The sequence below is a fragment of the Microcaecilia unicolor genome, chromosome 3 (assembly GCF_901765095.1).
Source record: "Microcaecilia unicolor chromosome 3, aMicUni1.1, whole genome shotgun sequence".
NCBI classification, from domain to species: Eukaryota; Metazoa; Chordata; class Amphibia; order Gymnophiona; family Siphonopidae; genus Microcaecilia; species Microcaecilia unicolor.
Window position 1 is genome coordinate 232,113,820 of NC_044033.1, and position 23,389 is coordinate 232,137,208.

At 44.2% G+C, this 23,389-nt stretch overlaps 1 protein-coding gene across 1 annotated transcript in view; it reads right to left on the minus strand.

Moving 5' to 3' along the window:
• The window catches only part of XAB2 (XPA binding protein 2), a 148,665-nt gene that overhangs the window by 12,022 nt on the left and 113,254 nt on the right, over positions 1–23,389 (minus strand). The window contains 5 exon segments of the mRNA XM_030197558.1: positions 7,021–7,122; positions 7,921–7,922; positions 8,744–8,864; positions 9,197–9,359; positions 18,275–18,397. Coding sequence (XP_030053418.1) covers positions 7,021–7,122; positions 7,921–7,922; positions 8,744–8,864; positions 9,197–9,359; positions 18,275–18,397 — 511 coding nt within the window.

Consider the following 23,389-nt stretch of genomic DNA (forward strand, 5'->3'; position numbering starts at 1 on the left):
GACAAGATTTCTCCTGGCTAAATCCATGTTGACTGCCTACTTATCCATGTGTTCATTAATTATATTTATCTTAGTTTATTTTTGGATTTGATGTTTCACCTATGATCTCTAGCTAAACTACATAAAAAACAATAAAATACCATCTTTTCAAGCTGGTTTCTTCCATTCTTCCAGTTTTCTAGATCCACCAGAATCCTTTTAAAAAATTGTCATTACAGGGCATGGGAACACTGAGCCAGCCCACCAGAGAAAGGTGATTGATTTCAAAGTTGGTGTAGTCAGCATGGGCAGGGATCATCCTGCTGACACCAGTGCAACTGGTGAACAGCCCTTAAAGAGCTATGCTGGGGCATACACCTGAAGGAGGTGCGACCTAAGGGGAAGGTTTTGCCCCTTAGGGGTTCCTCTGAATTTAAGAACTGTTATCCCTGAATTCTAGCAGAGGATTGGTGAGTGCTGGTTCTGATTAATATTAATCCCATTGGAACCTGATTTGCTCTATGTGTGACTGTTTGTGTATAACTTACATGGCTAAGCACAAGTCTAGGGCTCCTACAATTTCAACACCAATTGTAAAAGGGCCATGAGTAAACATCTGGCCTGAGGTGTTAATTCAAAGTATAGACAAAGGTTTCACCATCTGAAGGAGCATCTTTAAGATCAGCGGATCATACTCCTCCCATTCCTTCCCTCTATTTTGAGGTTTGATCTTATATCCTCAATTATAAAGGCTTCTGAAATGAAAGATGCTGGTTCTGTTAATACTATAACTACTTTACCGTCTGAACAGTTACCAAAAGTGATTCAATGGATTTTTCAACTCCTTAGAATATACCTTAAAAGAGATCTGAGAAGTTGCATGTATGACACAATGTCTTCTTCGGAGGATTGTGAACCAATTATGTTCCTGTGGCAAATTATGTTTCTGTGGCAAAGTTTGCTGAACATGCAGTTAATATTGAGTCCTTAAAAAGATACTTATCTAATTTAAAAGCTTGGACCTCTTTGCAATTTGTGGGGACAACGGCTACTAAGGATAGCCTTTATTTGTATTACAAAATTGAGGCATCAGAAAAACTTCAGAGGAAATTTTTTTTTGTCGTCTGTGATTATGCTTACTCTGTCTCGAAATTTTAGGAAGTATTTTAAAGACAATCTGATCTGAATGAGCAATATTCAGAACATGTTATCTAAAATTTATTATGTTCTTATTCAGGCCTTTGTTAGTTTATACTTTATTAGTGCTTGATATACCACTGACTACGTAGGGCAGAGCTGTGAACATAAAACACTCAGGAAAGAGGAAAGGAACTCCACTTATTTTTATAGCAAAGACAAATCAATCACTCTAAGAAAGACAGCGGGAGAACAGGAGGAGAAAGGGACAAGAGTGGGAAAATAAAATCATCATATAGAAGGAAGGGGAACAAAAAGAGGGAGGAGTGGCTGGTGAACTGTCTTTCTGGTACTCCAAAAGGGTGCATAAAAAGCCAAGTCTTGAGTCTGGATTTAAAACTTTTAAAGGAGGGGTTGCTACAGAGAGAAAGCAGAAGATTGTTCCATACATGAGGCAAAAAAGAAAAATGCGCAATGCCTAGTTGATTCTAAATATGCAAATTTTGGACTTGGAAGGATTAGACGATGATCATTAACTGAATGGAGAACCCTTGTTGGAGAATAAGAATTGTAAGATAGGAAAGGTAGTCAGGTAAGCCTACGAGGAGGGCCTTGAAAGTCAGTGTTACTATTTTGTACATACTGCTTGTTAGACCACTAATGATACTGCTTTATCAGAGGTGAAGTGGTCACAACGATGTTCAGAATATAGCAGAGGGTGACCTAGACATTTTGGTGTCTACTGAGAAAGGAGTTTTAGCTACTTTCTTGGAAGATTTCTCCGATGCCATTTCCACCAGAAACTTGGAGGAAACTTGGTTATCTTCTCTTTTGAGGTTGCTAAAATATTGTGGGCAAAAGTTTAAAATTTTTCCTGATGTTTCAGGAATATGCAAGTATACCAAAAACCTATTTCTATCTTTAAAATTGCATTAGTGGCCTTTTTAAGTTTCCCATATAAATGTTTAATTTCTTAAAAGAACATTAATTATACTTTTAAAAATCCTATGCATCTCTAGAAATTTATTCAGGGTAGATTTGTCTTCTTCTTAATGGCACTTTGTAGGGAGTATGTAGGAGTACAAGTTAATATTGATGCTGGTTAGACTGTGCTAGCCTGCAGGCAAAGGCTCTGAACGGTGGAGAGCTCCAGAGTGAAGAACAGCACCTCCAACTCAACTAAGGGTGTGGACCTTTTCTTAGAATACCAGGCCGCCCTAGACTCTATCAGTGGCACACAGGCTATGGGACCTATGACTATGGGAATCAAGCCTTAGCCAAAGAGCCAGTACACCAGTCCAACCGGCACCATCTGCTGGAGATAGAAAAATACTGGCTAGCTCCAGGCTGCACCTCTTCTTATGCCAGTGATAGCACTGGAATCAATGTTCTTTCTCTACCCTCCATCTATTGATTAGGCAATATAAACCACTGGTTTAGACTGATTCAGCTGAACAAAAGGAATGGTATCATTAATGGAATATCACCCAAAAAACATGAAGCATGCAGTTTGCTAACAAGATAGCTAACTCAGACTGTGTGTGTGTGTGTGTGTGTGGGGGGGGCTCTATTAAAATAAATAAATAAATGAGGCCACAAAGCTCAAATAGCATTGGTCTGACCAAATGTGTCAGTCTTTCCCAAAGGGATTCCCAGGTACTATCTCCTGAAAAAAAGAGAGCAACAAAAAAACTTGAAAAACGGAGAAAAATGTTGCTCACCAAAAAACCAGAGAAAAATAGCCAAAACCTACACAGTTTGTTTCAGTCATAAAAAAAAAACACACAAAAATTTCCATGTCAAATCCCCAAAGTTCCAACAAACACTGCTGATAGTTCATGACATATCAAGATAAAGTCCCACAAGTACTTGGCTTAACTGGAGAGACATCCTTTCCTAATACCAGATCATCAAACTGCTACTGTTCCAATTGAAAAAAGGGCTCTCTTCAAGTGCTGCAATGCATGAACATTACTACCTTAAGTACTAGCTTGTCTGTGATTGGTTGTTCCTGTAAGTGTTTGATATAAAAGAAGGTAGCCATTTTGGACAATCTTTTAGGTTCTACTTCCACCTCCTGAAGCAGTGGGTTTGCAAAACAAGTGGCCCTTGGGGTTTTGGACAGCTGGAATCTGTTCATGCATTGCAGCACTTGAAGAGAGGGTAAATATTCAGGGACATTTAAACACCATTGTACCATAAATGCACAGAAGGTCCTCTCAGTTGAAAGGAAGCTCTGAAACAAGGGAGCATAGGATGAAGGTTAACAAGGACAGGAATAATCTAAGGAAATACTTAGACGAGGATTGTATGTGAATTCAAGGTAGCCAAATAGAGTTCAACAGTTGGTATGGATAGGCAGACTGGATAGGCCATATGGCTATTATCTGCTATCATTTTTACGTTTCTATGTCTACAAAGGTGAAAGTCCAAGAAAGCACAAAGGCAGACGGTCTGCAAGCTCCAAGATGGAAAATATACAAAGCAGATCGTTAAGAACGTAATTTATTAATACAACTCAAAAAATTACACATAAATACATATATAAAAAATATATATCAAAATTAGCCCGAAACAGGCCGTGTTTCGCCCAGCAGGGGCTGCTTCAGGGGCTACATAAAAATCCTCTATAGTTCAAATTGGAAAAATTGTATTTGATAATTCCAAAAATATAATATGCAAGCGATCTCAGTTTCTCCAGAGACAAGAGACGCCAGATAGACGGAATGTTATATCGTATTGGCCCCTCTTGGAGAGCTGTTTTTTTTCAAACTGAGATCACTTGCATATTATATTTTTGGAATTATCAAATACAATTTTTCCAATTTGAACTATAGAGGATTTTTATGTAGCCCCTGAAGCAGCCCCTGCTGGGCGAAACACGGCCTGTGTCGGGCTAATTTTGATATATATTTTTTTATATATGTATTTATGTGTAATTTTTTGAGTTGTATTAATAAATTACGTTCTTAACGATCTGCTTTGTACAAAGGTGAAAGATCAGACTAAAGCTCTTCAAAAGTCCACACAGCTTTTTGTTTATTTTAACTCCAATAATCCTGGGACTCCAATTCCAAACATACTAAATGGCCAGTAGAATGCATTTTCTTTGCACAGGGCCAGGTAGCTTGATTCTTGAGGGTCGGTCAAGGATCATAATGCGTAAGCCATGGTGGTGTTTGTACCCTACTTGAGGTCAGCCTCCATGGAAAATAGTTTTCAAGGCCGAGTTACTAATTCAATGGGGTTTTCTTTCTTTCTTATCACAGTTATGATTATGATATAAACATGTTTTATCAACTGTGCTAAATACAGAGGGGTTCACAAACTTGTTTCTCAGCACTTTTTCTCACCCCAAATATAATTTAGTTTAGTGAGGTGGCATCATTTGGTCATCTCTCATATAGAAGTTGCCTCGGTGCTGGAAAATGTCTCCATAAAGTCATGGGAACTGCAAAAACTTCACCATGTCAAAGTGGATACAAATGTTTTACAAGCACTTAAGAACGTAAGAACATAATGGGGAAAAAAACGAAGGTCCATCAGCCCAGTATCCTATTTCCAAAAGTGGCCAATCCAGGTCAGAAGTACCTAGCAAGATCCCAAAACAGTAAAACAGATTTTATGCTGCTTGGATTTTCCCAAGTCCATCTTAATAATGGCTTATGGACTTTTCTTTTAGGAAGCTATCCAAACCTTTTCTAAACCTTAACTGCTTTTACCACATTCTTTGGCAACGAATTCCAGAGTTTAATTACATGCTGAGTGAATAAATATTTCCTCCGGTTTGTTTTAAATTTACTACTTAGTAACTTCACTGTGTGCGCCCCAATCCTTGTATTTTTGGAAAGAGTAAACAAGCAATTCACCTCTACCCATTCCACTCCACTCAGTATTTTATAGACCTCTATCAGATCTCCCCTCAGTTGTCTCCTCTCCAAGCTGAAAAGCCCTAACCACTTTAGCCTTTACTCATAGGGAAGTTGTCCCACCCCCTTTAACATTTTTGTTGCCCTTCTCTGTACCTTTTCTAATTCCGCTATACATTTTTTGAGATGCGGTGACCAGAATTGCACACAGTATTCGAGTAGCATGGAGTGATACAAAGACATTATAACATTCTCAGTTTTGTTTTCCATTCCTTTCCTAATAATACCTAACATTCTATTTGCTTTCTTAGCTACAGCTGCACAATGAGCAGAGGGTTTCAACATAACATCAACAATGACACCAAGGATCCTTTTCCTGGTAGATAATTCCTAATGTGGAACTTGCATCACAGTTATAGTTGCACATAAGGTCAGAGATTGTTTATCCACCCCTACCCTAGCTGAGATAATAGTAAACCATCCCTAACCTCATGTGCAACTTTTTAAAAAAAATTAATCACCTTACTTTCTAACTCTTCTTACTCTCTTACTTATCTATATGTCCTATCTTTGCCTTACCCTTCACTTTCAATTAAAACGTTCTATTACATATTGTGCGGACATTGGTATACTATACCATACTTTTTATTATTTGAATATTTTTTACTGCTGTAATTGCCTATTGCTCATGTTTGATCTATTCTTACCGTACACTGCCTTGAGTGAATTCCTTCAAAAAGGCGGTAAATAGATTCAAATAATTAAGAGTTATTTTTACATATATGATACGATTTTTTCTTGTCACAGGGTATTGCTCCTATTTTGTTTGTGCTATTCTTGCCAAGTAGTAGGTTTTTTTTCCCCTGTACATTTTTGAATTATTTGGGTTTCTGCCAAGGCACTTGTGACCTGGATTGGCCACTGTTGGAAACAGGATGCTGGACTAGATGGACCACTGGTCTGATCCACTATGGCTATTTTTATGTTCTTATAAGAGAGCATAAGGACATGGGGTAGTGCTGAAAATGGGGAGGGATAGAGGGGGGTAGGAGGAGATGGCACACATGCATAGATGGAGGGGAGGGAAAGAAAAGAGATGAAGAGATGGTGCACATGGATGGAGGGCAGGGGAAAAGAAGAAAAGAGATGGAAAAGTGGATAGATGCAAGGAGGCAGAAAAATGGAAGAGAGCAGAATGTGAAAAATCAGTGCAAAAGATGGATGTAGGGCAGAAAGTTACGAAATGCTAAATGAATAGGAGGTCCTGGAAACAGAATTAAGAGCAGAGATACAGGGAAGCGCAAGCAGAGACTGGGAACATGATGATTAGAACAATAAAATCAAAACAAAGGTAGGAAAAATGATTTTATTTTCAGTTTAGTGAATGAAATATGTCAGTTTTGAGTATTTACATCTGTTGCCTTTGTATTTTGCACTGTTACCGAAGAAATGCATTTTTTTCTATTTCTCTGGTGGTGCAGTGCATGAAGTATACCATCTTAGGGTAGGGACATAGCTAGCTATGTGCGGCTGCTGCAGCCACACAGGACGCAAGGGAGGTGGGACCAAAACTGTTTCCCATCCATTGACCTCCCTTGTCTGGCCATAACCCAGTGGGCAGGGAGGGAGAACAGAGCATATTTCATTACGCTCCTGTTTTAGGGTTTTGGCTTTCTGCAATAGTACTTTTAGCTTGAGGTCACTTATTCTGTATTTGAAGAGGGTCTATCTGTGTTTTTCATGTGTCACTGAGAGCAGGTGTTCTAGAGGCATTGGATGTCTACATGCATTGCTCGATGTTGTGGCCCTGTGTAGGAAGATATTTGTTGGCTCTCCTTCAAGCTCGATCCCAAAATGGTTCAGACTTAAAAATTAGTGAAGACCATTGAATTATTCTACCACATCTTTACTTTTAACCTTCTCTTCTCTTGAGTGTATATTTTGGAGTTTATCATTGAACAGCTGTAAGTCCAAAAACCTATACTGTATACACATTTGTTCCATGGGTGTGGAAAATCACAGTCCTCTTCCTTACCATCTGGTTCATCCTCATTACTTTCATCTTCCTCGTCTATGTCAATTTCATCTGGGTTGGCCTCTTTGGTGAGCTCTGCCAGCTCACTACGTGAAGCATCACCTCCTGAGGGTTGGAGACACAGACAGACACAATAATAAACTATTTATTATGGGGGAAAAAGGGAGGAGGGTCGATTGTTAGCAATAGCTCAGTCTCCAGCACCTCCCTCAAAAGATAACACACAGTAAAAGGCTCCAAGACTCAATTTTTTCCAAAAGTATAGCTAAAAATTAACAAATCAATTTATTCTACAGAGATAAGGAATTTAGTATCAAAGTTAGAAAAATGCAATGCATTCATCTAATTTGCCTGAAGGCACTTTCCAACTGAGAGGTTACCAAATTTAATTTGAATTTATTTGAATAGATACTAAGGCTTACTCTCCTTCCCTGCATTTATTTTCATTGTCTGTATGCCTTTTTTTTTTAAGCTCATTTTCTTATGCAGGTTTGCTCCTCGCATAGAGCTTTCTCTTATAAGCAAATAAGAAATATTTTACATAAGAATGTTGTCTCCACCCAGTCACATTTATATGCCTCTGCCTCCACAGTCCACACATCCCTTACACATCACCAACTCGGTACAGGTCTCAACAGTAGTACAAAATGAAAATTTTGAACACTACTAATGCTAATTATATGGCATGGTGGCAAGTTCCCAGTATTTGACAACAAAGCTCTCTGAGACCAATATTCTGAGGAGGGAGGGGGAATGAGGGGGAGTGTTAGCAAATAGCCATTTAAACTTATAGCTATATTTAGCAGTGGTAAATGGATATGTACGAGATCTAAATATACTTGTATAAATTTCAAGGGATAAATTATCCACTTAATGTTATGTCTGCAATTTGGCCACTACTCCTTAGACCAGTCCTTGAGGTTCACAATCCAGCCAGGTTTTCAGGATTTTACAATGAATATGTACGAGATCTGTTTGCATGTAATGGAAACAGTGAATGTAACTAGATCTCATAAATATTCATTGCAGAAATCATGAAAACCACGCTGGGTTGTAGATCTTGAGGACTGGATTTGAGGACCCCTGCCTTAGATGAACAAGCTATATTGAAAACAGTTGTATTCTGCCACTTTCTATAGAACTTTTTCCTCCACCTTCAGCCCATCCAAAATCTTACCCTTTTTAAAATGCATAAATTCTAAATGTTAAGCCACTATAGAAGCATGAATTTATGTATTCCTCAGGGTGAGAAAATTTTAAGTATTTATGCAATCGGCATCCCTGCAGTCTGTGTAAGTGCTATTTCAGTATTGTCCTTTCTATATCCACTATGAAGCAGACAATAGCTAATGTGACAATCAGACAGTGACACACACTGCACCCAGTACAATAAACTGTACTAACTCAAAACAACTAAGAATTCTGCACTCACTGTAAGCCACAGCAGCAGCAGAATGCATTAGCAATACTCTTTACTCATACCACCTACCAGGCAACACTAGCTATTCTGGCAATCTAGGATTGCAATGCTCTTCACCTCTGAGGCAGCAACACTGCACCCACTGCCAAGCAAAGTTAGTTATTTGGCAACCTGGGACAAAATGCTCTTTGTACCTATCTTTGAGCAGACAAACTAGTTAGCAAGGCAACCCATCAATGCTTTCTGCACTCACTCCCAGGATACTCGTGCACAACACAATCCTTTTGGTTCTCATATACTCACCGGACAAAGAGGATTTTCTCTTTGACTCTGGGCTTGTCCTTCTCAGCTTCCACAGCAAGCTGCTCTGCCCTCTGCTCTAGCAGTTTCATGTCATCCATCTCTCTTTGTCCAGAAGACAAGTCTGATGCAGAATAATCCAGGCAGAGCAGGTGAGATAGGAAAGATGGAGAAGAGGTACAGGTGAGTGATATGAGAGGGAGGGATAAATGGACAAACAAGAGAAATATATGAGAGGCAGGCTTCTACTCCTGCTCTTGTGCCTAAGGAAGTCTCTCTACTGTACCTGCACCTCCCCTCATTCTGAGAAGTCTTTCCTATGTCTGTACTTCTCCCTGTCTCTGAACAAGTCATTCACCATTCCTGCACGTTGCTATGGAATCTTATCCCTTGTGTCTGCAGCTCTCCTCCCTGTATACACAACTTTTCAATATCCTAGAAGTTGCTTAACTGTACCTGTGGTGCTAGAGATTTTCAGCATCTGTGATGCCATGAAGTTGACCTGTGTGTTGTATGTGGCTTGTACGCTGCGTTTAAGTCGTAACATTTCACGGATTGTGTCCTCATTCCCATGGCGGATCTCAAAGTCTTTCCATGTCTGCCAGAAGGTAGCCGTCAGCTGTCAAACAAGAGATGACCACAGTTACATCTGCCAAACCACATCAGAGGCGTAGCTAGGTGGGTTGCCATGGGAGCAGCCGTTCCTCCAAACGGACTTCTGACTCTGCCGGTGCCTATTCCTCTCTGCTTCCCCCCCCCCCCCCCCCCCCAACGCCCTCAACCTGGCTACGTTTCTGTTTCACACAGAACCATGTACGAACTTAAGCAAGTCACTATGAACAAAGATACCACTAAATACGTCAGATCTCACCGAATGACATTTCATATAAGAACATATGCGTTGCAATATTGGGACAGATGAAAGGTCCATCAAGCCCAGCATCCTGTTTCCAACAGTGGCCAATCTAGGTTACAAATACCTGGCAAGATCCCAAAATAGTAAAATACATTTAATGCTGCTTATCCTAGAAATAAGCAGTGGGTTTTCCCCAAGTCCCTCTTAATAACTGCTTATGGACTTTTCTTTTATGAAGTTAGCCAAACCTTTTTTTTAAACCCCGCTAAGCTAACTGCTTTTATCACATTCTCTGGCAACGAATTCCAGAGTTTAATTACACATTGAGTTGGCCAAGACACTAAGGGGGTAATACTATATGTGCACCAATCATTTGGATAACTTTATTGAAAAGTATTCTCAAAACATCAGACCGACCGACAGGACTCTATTTTGACATATAACTTAAGTGTACTCACGTCAGGCCACATATCTTCATCATTCAACTATAATTTCTTCCAAAATGGCACTAGCACAAGAACGCTCACATTTAAAGATCTATCCAGGAAATGTTAGTGGCCATATTTCCATATATGACTCATATTTTGTCACTGGTAGCTCTAATTTTTAAATATTGGCATGTTTTGTCCCTTCATGAATGTTTCCAAGAGAAACTGGTGACTGCCTATAGAAGAGGCAAGACTATAGGTGAATTATTGTCCTACAGACGAATGAATTACACCATTGAGGATGTGAACACTATAATTCAGGGTCACACTAAATGTGGACATTGTCAATGGTGTGCTTTTACAATTGAAGGGGTAGAATGGATACCAACGGGCAGGAGTCAGAGTTGTTTTTCTCACAATAATACCACTTGACTCTGATATCATAATATATGTATTACAATGTCCATGTGATTATATGTGGGGCATTTGTGTCACCCCATAAAACTGAGATTGGCAGCACATAAATCAAGAATTAAAAAGGGTGTGCTGAATGCTCCTCTGCTGGTTGAACACTGGTTGGAGAAAAAACATCAGCTGACTGATATAAAATGGCGAGTGTTGGATAAGATCACAGTAGAGTGGGGAGGGTGGCGACAAAAGTGCCTTATTGAACTATAAGGAACAGTGGTGGATTTTTAAATTGGGGACTGTGTTTCCCGCTGGGTTACATTTAGAGTTAGATTGGAGCTCGCTACTGTAGGTTACTGATTGGTTCTACTGAGATCAATTCAAGACTCTGTTCCTTTTATCTCGCTGCACCTCACGCCTGGAATAGACTTCTCGAGCCTGTACGTCTAGCCCCATCTTTGGCCGTTTTCAAATCAAAAAACCCACTTCTTTACCACTGCTTTTGATTCCTAACTTACTTGCCCTGTCCCTTATCCTCACCTCTCTATTCCCTTACCCTTAATTGTTCTGTCTGTGTACTGTCTTATCTAGATTATAAGCTCTTCGAGCAGGGACTGTCTTTGTGTATGGTGTACAGCGCTGCGTATGCCTTGTAGCACTATATAAATGATAAGTAGTAGTAGTAGATCAGCTGATCCTTTAAATGTGAGCATTCTTGCGTCAGCATCATTTTAGAAGAAATTATGGTTGAATGATGAAGACACGTGGCCTAACGTGAGTATGCTTAAGTTATATTTATGGCTATATGTTATGTGTAAATCTATTAAGATGTGATTGTGTATTTATAGGACAGCCCCTGTAGCAGTGTCAAAATAGGGTCTGGTCGGTCTGATAGATGTTTTGAGAATACTTTTCAATAAAATTAAGAAAAATTTGAATGAGCTTGTTGAATTTGTATGGATGCGAGTGCCCCCGCTTAAGAATATGTCTACTATTTGAAGCTGGATTATCATTTGGATAACGGCATATACAGTATGTACGTTTGTATATACACATGTAAATGCCAAAATACTGCCTAAATGTTATTCTGTAAATACGTGCATATCTTACATAGTGCATTTTACAGGCATCTGTACATATAAGCAGGTCTGGGCGGAGTATGAGTGGGACTCACAATTACATGTGCAACTTATAAAATACTATAAGTTATGTATGTATACATTGTAATTAGGCATGAGCACAAACTAGCTCTATGGCTGAAAGTGTCACGCCACGCCTAAATTACAGGTGTACTTTTGCTGTTATGCTAGTATTCTATAAAGCGAATGCTACATACCTGTAGAAGGTATTCTCCGAGGACAGCAGGCTGATTGTTCTCACTGATGGGTTGACGTCCTCGGCAGCCCCCTCCATCGGAAAAGTTTACTAGCAAAGGCCTTTGCTAGTCCTCGCGCGCCCATGCGCACCACGCATGCGCGGCCGTCTTCCCGCCCGAAACCGGCTCGAGCCGGCCAGTCCAGTATGTAGCAAGACAATACACTTCAAGGGAAGACTCAACTCCAAAGGGGAGGCGGGCGGGTTTGTGAGAACAATCAGCCTGCTGTCCTCGGAGAATACCTTCTACAGGTATGTAGCATTCGCTTTCTCCGAGGACAAGCAGGCTGCTTGTTCTCACTGATGGGGTATCCCTAGCCCCCAGGCTCACTCAAAACAACAACCATGGTCAATTGGGCCTCGCAACGGCGAGGACATAACTGAGATTGACCTAAAAAATTTACCAACTAACTGAGAGTGCAGCCTGGAACAGAACAAACAGGGCCCTCGGGGGTGGAGTTGGATCCTAAAGCCCAAACAGGTTCTGAAGAACTGACTGCCCGAACCGACTGTCGCGTCGGGTGTCCTGCTGCAGGCAGTAATGAGATGTGAATGTGTGGACAGATGACCACGTCGCAGCTTTGCAAATTTCTTCAATGGAGGCTGACTTCAAGTGGGCTACCGACGCAGCCATGGCTCTAACATTATGAGCCGTGACATGACCCTCAAGAGCCAGCCCCGCCTGGGCATAAGTGAAGGAAATGCAATCTGCTAGCCAATTGGATATGGTGCGTTTCCCTACAGCCACTCCCCTCCTATTGGGATCAAAAGAAACAAACAATTGGGCGGACTGTCTGTTGGGCTGTGTCCGCTCCAGGTAGAAGGCCAATGCTCTCTTGCAGTCCAATGTGTGCAGCTGACGTTCAGCAGGGCAGGAATGAGGACGGGGAAAAAATGTTGGCAAGACAATTGACTGGTTCAGATGGAACTCCGACACAACCTTTGGCAAGAACTTAGGGTGAGTGCGGAGGACTACTCTGTTATGATGAAATTTGGTGTAAGGGGCCTGGGCTACCAGGGCCTGAAGCTCACTTACTCTATGAGCTGAAGTAACTGCCACCAAGAAAATGACCTTCCAGGTCAAGTACTTCAGATGGCAGGAATTCAGTGGCTCGAAAGGAGGTTTCATCAGCTGGGTGAGAATGACATTGAGATCCCATGACACAGTAGGCGGCTTGACAGGGGGCTTTGACAAAAGCAAACCTCTCATGAAGCGAACAACTAAAGGCTGTCCTGAGATTGGCTTACCTTCCACACGGTAATGGTATGCACTGATTGCACTGTGAACCCTTACAGAGTTGGTCTTGAGACCAGACTCAGACAAGTGCAGAAGGTATTCAAGCAGGGTCTGTGTAGGACAAGAGCGAGGATCTAGGGCCTTGCTGTCACACCAGACGGCAAACCTCCTCCAATGGAAGAAGTAACTCCTCTTAGTGGAATCTTTCCTGGAAGCAAGCAAGATGCGGGAGACACCCTCTGACAGACCCAAAGAGGCAAAGTCTACGCCCTCAACATCCAGGCCGTGAGAGCCAGAGACTGGAGGTTGGGATGCAGAAGCGCCCCCTCGTCCTGTGTGATGAGGGTCGGAAAACACTCCAATCTCCACGGTTCTTCGGAGGATAACTCCAGAAGAAGGGGGAACCAGATCTGACGCGGCCAAAAAGGAGCAATCAGAATCATGGTGCCTCGGTCTTGCTTGAGTTTCAACAAAGTCTTCCCCACCAGAGGAATGGGAGGATAAGCATACAGCAGACCCTCCCCCCCAATCCAGGAGGAAGGCATCCGATGCCAGTCTGCCGTGGGCCTGAAGCCTGGAACAGAACTGAGGGACTTTGTGGTTCACTCGAGATGCGAAGAGATCCACCAGGGGGGTGCCCCACGCCTGGAAGATCTGTCGTACCACACGGGAATTGAGCGACCACTCGTGAGGTTGCATAATCCTGCTCAACCTGTCGGCCAGACTGTTGTTTACGCCTGCCAGATATGTGGCTTGGAGCACCATGCCTTGACGGCGAGCCCAGAGCCACATGCTGACGGCTTCCTGACACAGGGGGCGAGATCCGGTGCCCCCCTGCTTGTTGACATAGTACATGGCAACCTGGTTGTCTGTCTGAATTTGGATAATTTGGTGGGACAGCCGATCTCTGAAAGCCTTCAGAGCGTTCCAGATCGCTCGCAGCTCCAGAAGATTGATCTGTAGATCGCGTTCTTGGAGGGACCAACTTCCTTGGGTGTGAAGCCCATCGACATGAGCTCCCCATCCCAGGAGAGACGCATCCGTGGTCAGCACTTTTTGTGGCTGAGGAATTTGGAAGGGACGTCCCAGAGTCAAATTGGACCAAATCGTCCACCAATACAAGGATTCGAGAAAACTCGTGGACAGGTGGATCACGTCCTCTAGACCCCCAGCGGCCTGATACCACTGGGAGGCTAGGGTCCATTGAGCAGATCTCATGTGAAGGCGGGCCATGGGAGTCACATGAACTGTGGAGGCCATGTGGCCCAGCAATCTCAACATCTGCCGAGCTGTGATCTGCTGGGACGCTCGTACCCGCGAGACGAGGGACAACAAGTTGTTGGCTCTCGCCTCTGGGAGATAGGCGCGAGCCGTCCGAGAATCCAGCAGGGCTCCTATGAATTCGAGTTTCTGCACTGGGAGAAGATGGGACTTTGGGTAATTTATCACAAACCCCAGTAGCTCCAGGAGACGAATAGTCATCTGCATGGACTGCAGGGCTCCTGCCTCGGATGTGTTCTTCACCAGCCAATCGTCGAGATATGGGAACACGTGCACCCCCAGCCTGCGGAGTGCCGCTGCTACCACAGCTAGGCACTTTGTGAACACCCTGGGCGCAGAGGCGAGCCCAAAGGGTAGCACACAGTACTGGAAGTGGCGTGTGCCCAACTGAAATCACAGATACTGTCTGTGAGCTGGCAGTATCGGGATGTGTGTATAGGCATCCTTCAAGTCCAGAGAGCATAGCCAATCGTTTTGCTGAATCATGGGGAGAAGGGTGCCCAGGGAAAGCATCCTGAACTTTTCTTTTACGAGATATTTGTTCAGGGCCCTTAGGTCTAGGATGGGACGCATCCCCCTGTTTTCTTTTCCACAAGGAAGTACCTGGAATAGAATCCCAGCCCTTCTTGCCCGGATGGCACGGGCTCGACCGCATTGGCGCTGAGAAGGGCGGAGAGTTCCTCTGCAAGTACCTGCTTGTGTTGGAAGCTGTAAGACTGAGCCCCCGGCGGACAATTTGGAGGTTTCGATGCCAAATTGAGGGTGTATCCCTGCCGGACTATTTGCAGAACCCACTGATCGGAGGTTATGAGAGGCCACCTTTGGTGAAAAGCTTTCAACCTCCCCCCGACCGGCAGGTCGCCCGGCACTGACACTTGGATGTCGGCTATGCTCTGCTGGAGCCAGTCAAAAGCTCGCCCCTTGCTTTTGCTGGGGAGACGCGGGGCCTTGCTGAGGCGCACGCTGCTGACGAGAGCGAGCGCGCTGGGGCTTAGCCTGGGCCGCAGGCTGTCGGGAAGGAGGATTGTACCTACGCTTACCAGAAGCATAGGGACCAGTCTTCCTTCCCCCGAAAAATCTTCTACCTGTAGAGGTAGAGGCTGAAGGCTGCCGGCGGGAGAACTTGTCGAATGCGGTGTCCCGCTGGTGGAGAGACTCTACCACCTGCTCGACTTTTTCTCCAAAAAATGTTGTCCGCACGGCAAGGCGAGTCCGCAATCCGCTGCTGGAGTCTATTCTCCAGGTCGGCGGCACGCAGCCATGAGAGCCTGCGCATCACCACACCTTGAGCAGCGGCCCTGGACGCAACATCAAAAGTGTCATAAACTCCTCTGGCCAGGAATTTTCTGCACGCCTTCAGCTGCCTGACCACCTCCTGAAAAGGTTTGGCTTGCTCAGGGGGAAGAGCATCAACCAAGCCCGCCAACTGCCGCACATTGTTCCGCATGTGTATGCTCGTGTAGAGCTGGTAAGACTGGATCTTGGCCACGAGCATAGAAGAATGGTAGGCCTTCCTCCCAAAGGAGTCTAAGGTTCTAGGGTCTTTGCCCGGGGGCGCCGAAGCATGCTCCCTAGAACTCTTAGCCTTCTTTAGGGCCAAATCCACAACTCCAGAGTCATGAGGCAACTGAGTGCGCATCAGCTCTGGGTCCCCATGGATCCGGTACTGGGACTCAATCTTCTTGGGAATGTGGGGATTACTTAGTGGCTTGGTCCAGTTCGCAAGCAATGTCTTTTTCAGGACATGGTGCAAGGGAACAGTGGATCCTTCCTTAGGTGGAGAAGGATAGTCCAGGAGCTCAAACATTTCAGCCCTGGGCTCGTCCTCCACAACCACCGGGAAGGGGATGGCCGTAGACATCTCCCGGACAAAGGAAGCAAAAGACAGACTCTCGGGAGGAGAAAGCTGTCTCTCAGGAGAGGGAGTGGGATCAGAAGGAAGACCCTCAGACTCCTCGTCAGAGAAATATCTGGGGTCCTCCTCTTCCTCCCACGAGGCCTCACCCTCGGTGTCAGACACAAGTTCACGAACCTGTGTCTGCAACCCTCGCCCTGCTCGACTCGGTGGAACCCCGTCCACGGTGGGGGCGTCGAGAGGTAGACTCCCTCGCCCGCATCGGCGAAGCTCCCTCCGCCGACGTAGTCGGGGAGCCTTCCTGGGAGGTGGCCGCGGTCGGCACCGCATGCGGTACCGACGTCGGGGACCTCAACCTGGGCGATGGGCCAGCCGGCGCCATGCTCGACGGTACCGGAGGCGCAAGCACCGCCGGTACCGGAGGGGTAGGGCGCAACAGCTCTCCCAGAATCTCTGGGAGAACGGCCCGGAGGCTCTCGTTTAGAGCGGCTGCAGAGAAAGGCTGAGAGGCCGATGCAGGCGTCGACGTCAGAACCTGTTCCGGGTGAGGAGGCTGTTCCGGGCTGTCCAGAGTGGAGCGCATCGACACCTCCTGAACAGAGGGTGAGTGGTCCTCTCGGTGCCGATGCCTGCTGGGTGCCGAATCCCTCGGCGACCCAGAGCTCTCGGTGCCGACATGGGGAGGAGACCGGTGTCGATGCTTCTTCGACTTCTTCCGAAGCATGTCACCGGAGCTCCCCGGCACCGACGAGGAGGACGTAGAATCCATCCGTCGCTTCCTCGGGGCCGAGACCGAAGAAGGTCGATCCCGGGGGGGCTGTACCGCAGGAGCCCTCAGGGTAGGAGGAGACCCACCCGAAGGCTCACCGCCACCAGCAGGGGAATGGACAGCCCTCACCTGCACTCCTGACGATGCACCTCCGTCCGACGACATCAGCAGACGAAGTCTCGGTACCACCGACGTCGATACAGTCGCCCGATGCCTCGGCGCCGATGCAGAGGTGCGATGCCTTGATGCAGTCGATGGAGCGGCAGCCAAGGAAGATGGTCCGGACGCTGACGACGTCGATGCACTCGATGCCTCCGGTGCCGATGCCGACGAAGAGCCCGAGAACAAAACGTTCCACTGGGCTAATCTCGCTACCTGAGTCCGCCTTTGTAACAGGGAACACAGACTGCAGTTCTGAGGGCGGTGCTGGGCCCCTAGACACTGAAGACACGCAGAGTGCCTATCAGTGAGCGAGATTACCCGGGCGCACTGGGTGCACTTCTTGAAGCCGCTGGAAGGCTTCGATGTCATGGGCGGAAAAATCACGCCGGCGAAATCAAAAGCCGAAATGGCGAAAATTGAAGCACCAAAATTTAGAGGGAGAAAATCTCGACCGAGGCCAAAAGAGGCCTACCCCGACAACGAAAGAAAACTTACGGGGCAAAAACTTGAGAAATACGGGAAGGGCAGAAAACCCAAAAGGGTCTTCCGGAACACTTCCGGAGCGCTTCCCGAACTTTTTAAAGGAAAAATAGACAAAAAACACGTCGAAAAGGACGCGCGAGGTCGACTCTCTGGGGCACGAACGGCGTAACACGACCGTACCGAGCGCGGACGAAAGAAGACTGGCCGGCTCGAGCGGTTTCGGGCGGGAAGACGGCCGCGCATGCGCGGTGCGCATGGGCGCGCGAGGACTAGCAAAGGCCTTTGCTAGTAAACTTTTCCGATGGAGGGGGCTGCCGAGGACGTCAACCCATCAGTGAGAACAAGCAGCCTGCTTGTCCTCGGAGAAAGGAAAGTAGGTACATACGTTCATTCATAGAATTAGTTACTACCAGGCAACCCAGTTATAGAATTAACTCTTAAATGACATTTCATACAGGTGACATACTGATACTCAGACACATAATGCATGGCCTCAGAATGCAAGCAATCCTTCAACTTCCATTAAATGGGACTCAAATTTCACTCACTATCCAACAAAGAGGCAGGTGCTTCTGCAGTGCAAGCCTCTACTGCCTCCTAGCTCCTGACACTAATAATTCACTGAAGGAGAGAGACACTTTCTCTCTGCCCCAAAATAGCCTCTTCAATAGCTTTCCTCACCCGTGGGTCACACATCTGCGAGCAGTATGAATAAATGGCTCGGGCCCTGTCAATCTCTCCTAACTTGGACTCCATGTCAGCAAAACGAAGACACATCTCACGAGAGTGTTCATCTGACAGTACCTAAGAAAGAAAAAACACCGTGAGAACCTACGCCTATCTAATCTAATCATTTAAATTCCACTTAATGGCTCAAGGACAGCTCAGAAGTCATAAAAAGTGGGCTAACAACCTAGAATTACATACAAAATTTTTAATCTAGAACATCCTTACTGGAAGATTTATTCCATCAATAAATAAAAATAAAGAATGTCTAAATGTATATGCAGTTCGCTCTCTCTTCTCCTTTCTCACTATATAGATACATTTTGTGGGAGAACATGTCCCTGCCCAGTAGACAAGGCCAAGGAGGAACATGAATCATGCTATGTGTGGAGTGGTTTTCACTTTGGATCTGGGAGTATTCCGCTTTATTTCATTTATTGATTTTTAATCTACTTATCCAATCAAATCTAAGCAATTTATATAAAATATGACCAATAATAAAAATAGTCTAAAACTTGATGTGTACATTATTGTTTATAAAGTTTACAAATTTAATTAAATGCTTTTACAAACAAAAAGGCCTATAGTTGTTTACAGAATAAAAGATAATCTGTTTCTTGGTGCCAAGATGCAAGAGTAAAGTCCACATTTTGGGAGCTAAATAGGAGAAAGCACATAAATCTAAGACAAGTCATTAAACTGCATATGAAATTTAACAGGCTGATAGTGTAACTCCCTTAAAACTGGAGTTATATGATCCACACTTCCTACACCAGCAATAAATTGGGCTGCAGCATTTTGATCTAGTTGTAATGAGTGTGTGGTATACTCAGAAGACCTCACCACCTTCTGATTCATTCAAAAGTGTACCAAAATTTTAATAAAGCAGTATTTACTCCTTATTCATACATACTATATCACATAACCAATTGTTTCCTTGCTTATAAAGTGGTAACAAACTTTATCCTAATCAGTATACATTTATACTAAATGCAACTGAGCCAACAGATTTTTAAGTCCACCACATGGGTCATGCGTCCTTAGATGAATCTGTAATCCCAATCTTATTCCAATATATAATCCCCTTAGCAGGAGACCGTAGCGTAAATGTTTTTAATCAAGGGAGAACACTCCCCCCGAAGTATACATATAAAGTGCAACTTCCCATGATAGCAGGATACTCATCTCCAAGTTGTTTCATTCAACGTGCGTCACCACTTATTTCTACAAGCACTGGAACAAATAATTCCTTTTGCTCTCCTCCTCAACAAAACCAATTAGATGCTCTTCTGCTTCTCTATGTGGAACTACATTTCAGAGTCTTCTTCAGGAGAAGCAATCCATATCATTATTACTTAATCCTCCAGAAATAAACACGAATAATATCACAACTATTAGTACTCATCCCCACCATATTATTCACATCTTATACAAAAAATGTTGCTTTAATAATACCAGCAGTGGCAGCTTACCGGAGGGACTGGCGTCCACCAGACTGAGGCACAGCCGTTCATTCAGAGTGGATATCATGTTACGTAGAGCCCAGGGTTTAAATAGATCACTCTTCATTAAGGGCAACACGCCCATGCTTATTACCAATCACCGCTCAACCTCCAGGTTTAAACCGTTAGGAATGACGGTTTTCCACTCATATATAAATGTCTGTTCAACATTTAGCAGAACCTCACTAATAAGCTCAATTTATTTATTGAAAATGAGGGTAAAATGATCATGCAGGACAAGTTGGAGAAAGAAAGAAATGATGCCAGGAATGTGGTGGAAGAGTATGTGTATGAGATGAGAGACAAACTTTGTGGCATCTTGGAAAAATTTGTTAGTGAAGATGATCGCAACAGTTTTACTTTAAAACTGGAAGACACAGAGAACTGGCTGTATGAAGATGGAGAAGACCAGCCCAAGCAAGTTTACATAGATAAACTAAGTGAACTAAAGAGCCTGGGTCAGCCTATTCAGATACGCTATCAAGATTTTGAAGACCAAAATCATTTGATGATCTTGGGAAGCAAATCCAGATGTATATGAAAGGTGGTTCATGCCTTCCAAAACAAGGATGAGCTGTATGACCATTTGGATGCAGTAGATGTATAAAAAGTAGAGAAGAGTGCAAATGAAGCCATGGAATGGATGAATAATAAAATGAACCTCCAAAGCAAAGAGTCTAACTGTGGACCAAGTCGTAAAGGCTAAGGATATCCAGGCCAAAACTAAGAAGCTGACCAGTACTTGTGGCCCCATAGTCTCAAAACTCAAGCCTAAAGTTGAAGCCCCCAAAGAGGAGCAGCAGCAGTAGGCTGAACAGAACGGACCTGTAGATGCAGATGAAGATGCTCGTACCCATGGAACACAAGAGAACGAGCAGAGCATCAACACAGCAGCTGCTGATGCAGAAAAGAAGCTGCCCGAGATGGACATTGATTGAATTGCAACACTTGTTTATATCCAAAACTAACGTGGGTACCGTCTTCTATACGCTCGGGATACACTGGATGAAGGACTGTACCATTATCAGCACACTCAGCAGTACAGGCGGAAAATCCCATTGAGTGAGGTGTGTTCACAAAGTACGCATGCGTAGATTTAGTAATATAATTATGTGTAATGTGATTTGGTGAGAATTTATTACATTTTTGCCTACGGCAACAATTTTAAGAAAATAATGGCGAATGTAACCAGTGTATAAAATTATATATTTTTTTATTTACCTGACCCCTTGGAGCTGTGGTCAGCGACGCTCCGTTTCAATCCGATGATTCCGTTGTTGAAACGGAGCATTGGGGAACACTGTGCCACCAATCAAATATTAAAAATGAGCAAAGGGGACTTGTGTTGACCCACAGAAAGAGTCAGATTATAAAAATAAAGATGTTGGTGAAATCAGGGGTTATGCGCAATTGCGCATGCGTGAGTAAACGCATGTGTCGCATTTTTAAATAATTTTGGCTCAGAGACTTCTGGGAGATGTAGGAGAAGCTTTGGTAGCGTCCTTGGTTGCAAGGGAGACTCAAAATGGCGCAAATTCTAGAACATGCGCAGTACCATTAAAGGAGACCTGCACTGACACCTGAAAGTTTTAAAAGTATTAAAAATACATTTTAAAAGTGTTTGCATGCATTTTAATGATAGAATTCAGGTGCTAGAAGCTTATACTTACTTGCTATGAGGCTATGGAAGCTTAGAGTTTATGCAAATTAGTCCAATTTTGTGATGTTCCAGTTTGGCTATTTGGGGGTCAATTTGAATGGAATTTTTTACAGAACAAATGTTACTGTATTGCTCTGACCTGTGTTATGTAGTTCAAATTGAAGGTTTTATATATTGTTTTTAACCATAGGCAAAAAGTTTACAAATTCTCACCAAATCACATTACGCATAATTACTACTAAATCTACGCATGGGTACATTGCCAACACACCTCACTCGACGGGATTTTCTGTCCGTACTGCTGTGGTACAGTCTTTCATCCAGTGTACCTCAATATAGAAGACGGTACCCACGTTAGTCCCATACCCTCAGGTACATTGGACCGTCAAACCTACTTGATGTTTCCTTCTGGGCACATTTTTATCCTTTCTCGTCCCTGGTTGGCCTTCCAGGCATACTAGGGAAGGGCCATCTAATCCATTCTCAAACCTTCTCACAATAAAGCCGAATTATGATTTGGGATCCCTATTACATTACATCCAGACCAAAAGAAACAAGAGAAGACTACTCATACCATTTCAGAACCAGATCAACCAAGATTATTATTAGTATTTCACAGAATTTGAAATACAGTGGTGGAAATAAGTATTTGATCCCTTGCTGATTTTGTAAGTTTGCCCACTGACAAAGACATGAGCAGCCCATAATTGAAGGGTAGGTTATTGGTAACAGTGAGAGATAGCACTTCACAAATTAAATCCGGAAAATCACATTGTGGAAAGTATATGAATTTATTTGCATTCTGCAGAGGGAAATAAGTATTTAATCCCTCTGGCAAACAAGACCTAATACTTGGTGGCAAAACCCTTGTTGGCAAGCACAGCGGTCAGACGTCTTCTGTAGTTGATGATGAGGTTTGCACACATGTCAGGAGGAATTTTGGTCCACTCCTCTTTGCAGATCATCTCTAAATCATTAAGAGTTCTGGGCTGTCACTTGGCAACTCGCAGCTTCAGCTCCCTCCATAAGTTTTCAATGGGATTAAGGTCTGGTGACTGGCTAGGCCACTCCATGACCCTAATGTGCTTCTTCCTGAGCCACTCCTTTGTTGCCTTGGCTGTATGTTTTGGGTCATTGTCGTGCTGGAAGACCCAGCCACGACCCATTTTTAAGGCCCTGGCGGAGGGAAGGAGGTTGTCACTCAGAATTGTACGGTACATGGCCCCATCCATTCTCCCATTGATGCGGTGAAGTAGTCCTGTGCCCTTAGCAGAGAAACACCCCCAAAACATAACATTTCCACCTCCATGCTTGACAGTGGGGACGGTGTTCTTTGGGTCATAGGCAGCATTTCTCTTCCTCCAAACACGGCGAGTTGAGTTCATGCCAAAGAGCTCAATTTTTGTCTCATCTGACCACAGCACCTTCTCCCAATCACTCTCGGCATCATCCAGGTGTTCACTGGCAAACTTCAGACGGGCCGTCACATGTGCCTTCCGGAGCAGGGGGACCTTGCGGGCACTGCAGGATTGCAATCCGTTATGTCGTAATGTGTTACCAATGGTTTTCGTGGTGACAGTGGTCCCAGCTGCCTTGAGATCATTGACAAGTTCCCCCCTTGTAGTTGTAGGCTGATTTCTAACCTTCCTCATGATCAAGGATACCCCACGAGGTGAGATTTTGCGTGGAGCCCCAGATCTTTGTCGATTGACAGTCATTTTGTACTTCTTCCATTTTCTTACTATGGCACCAACAGTTGTCTCCTTCTCGCCCAGCGTCTTACTGATGGTTTTGGTAGCCCATTCCAGCCTTGTGCAGGTGTATGATCTTGTCCCTGACATCCTTAGACAGCTCCTTGCTCTTGGCCATTTTGTAGAGGTTAGAGTCTGACTGATTCACTGAGTCTGT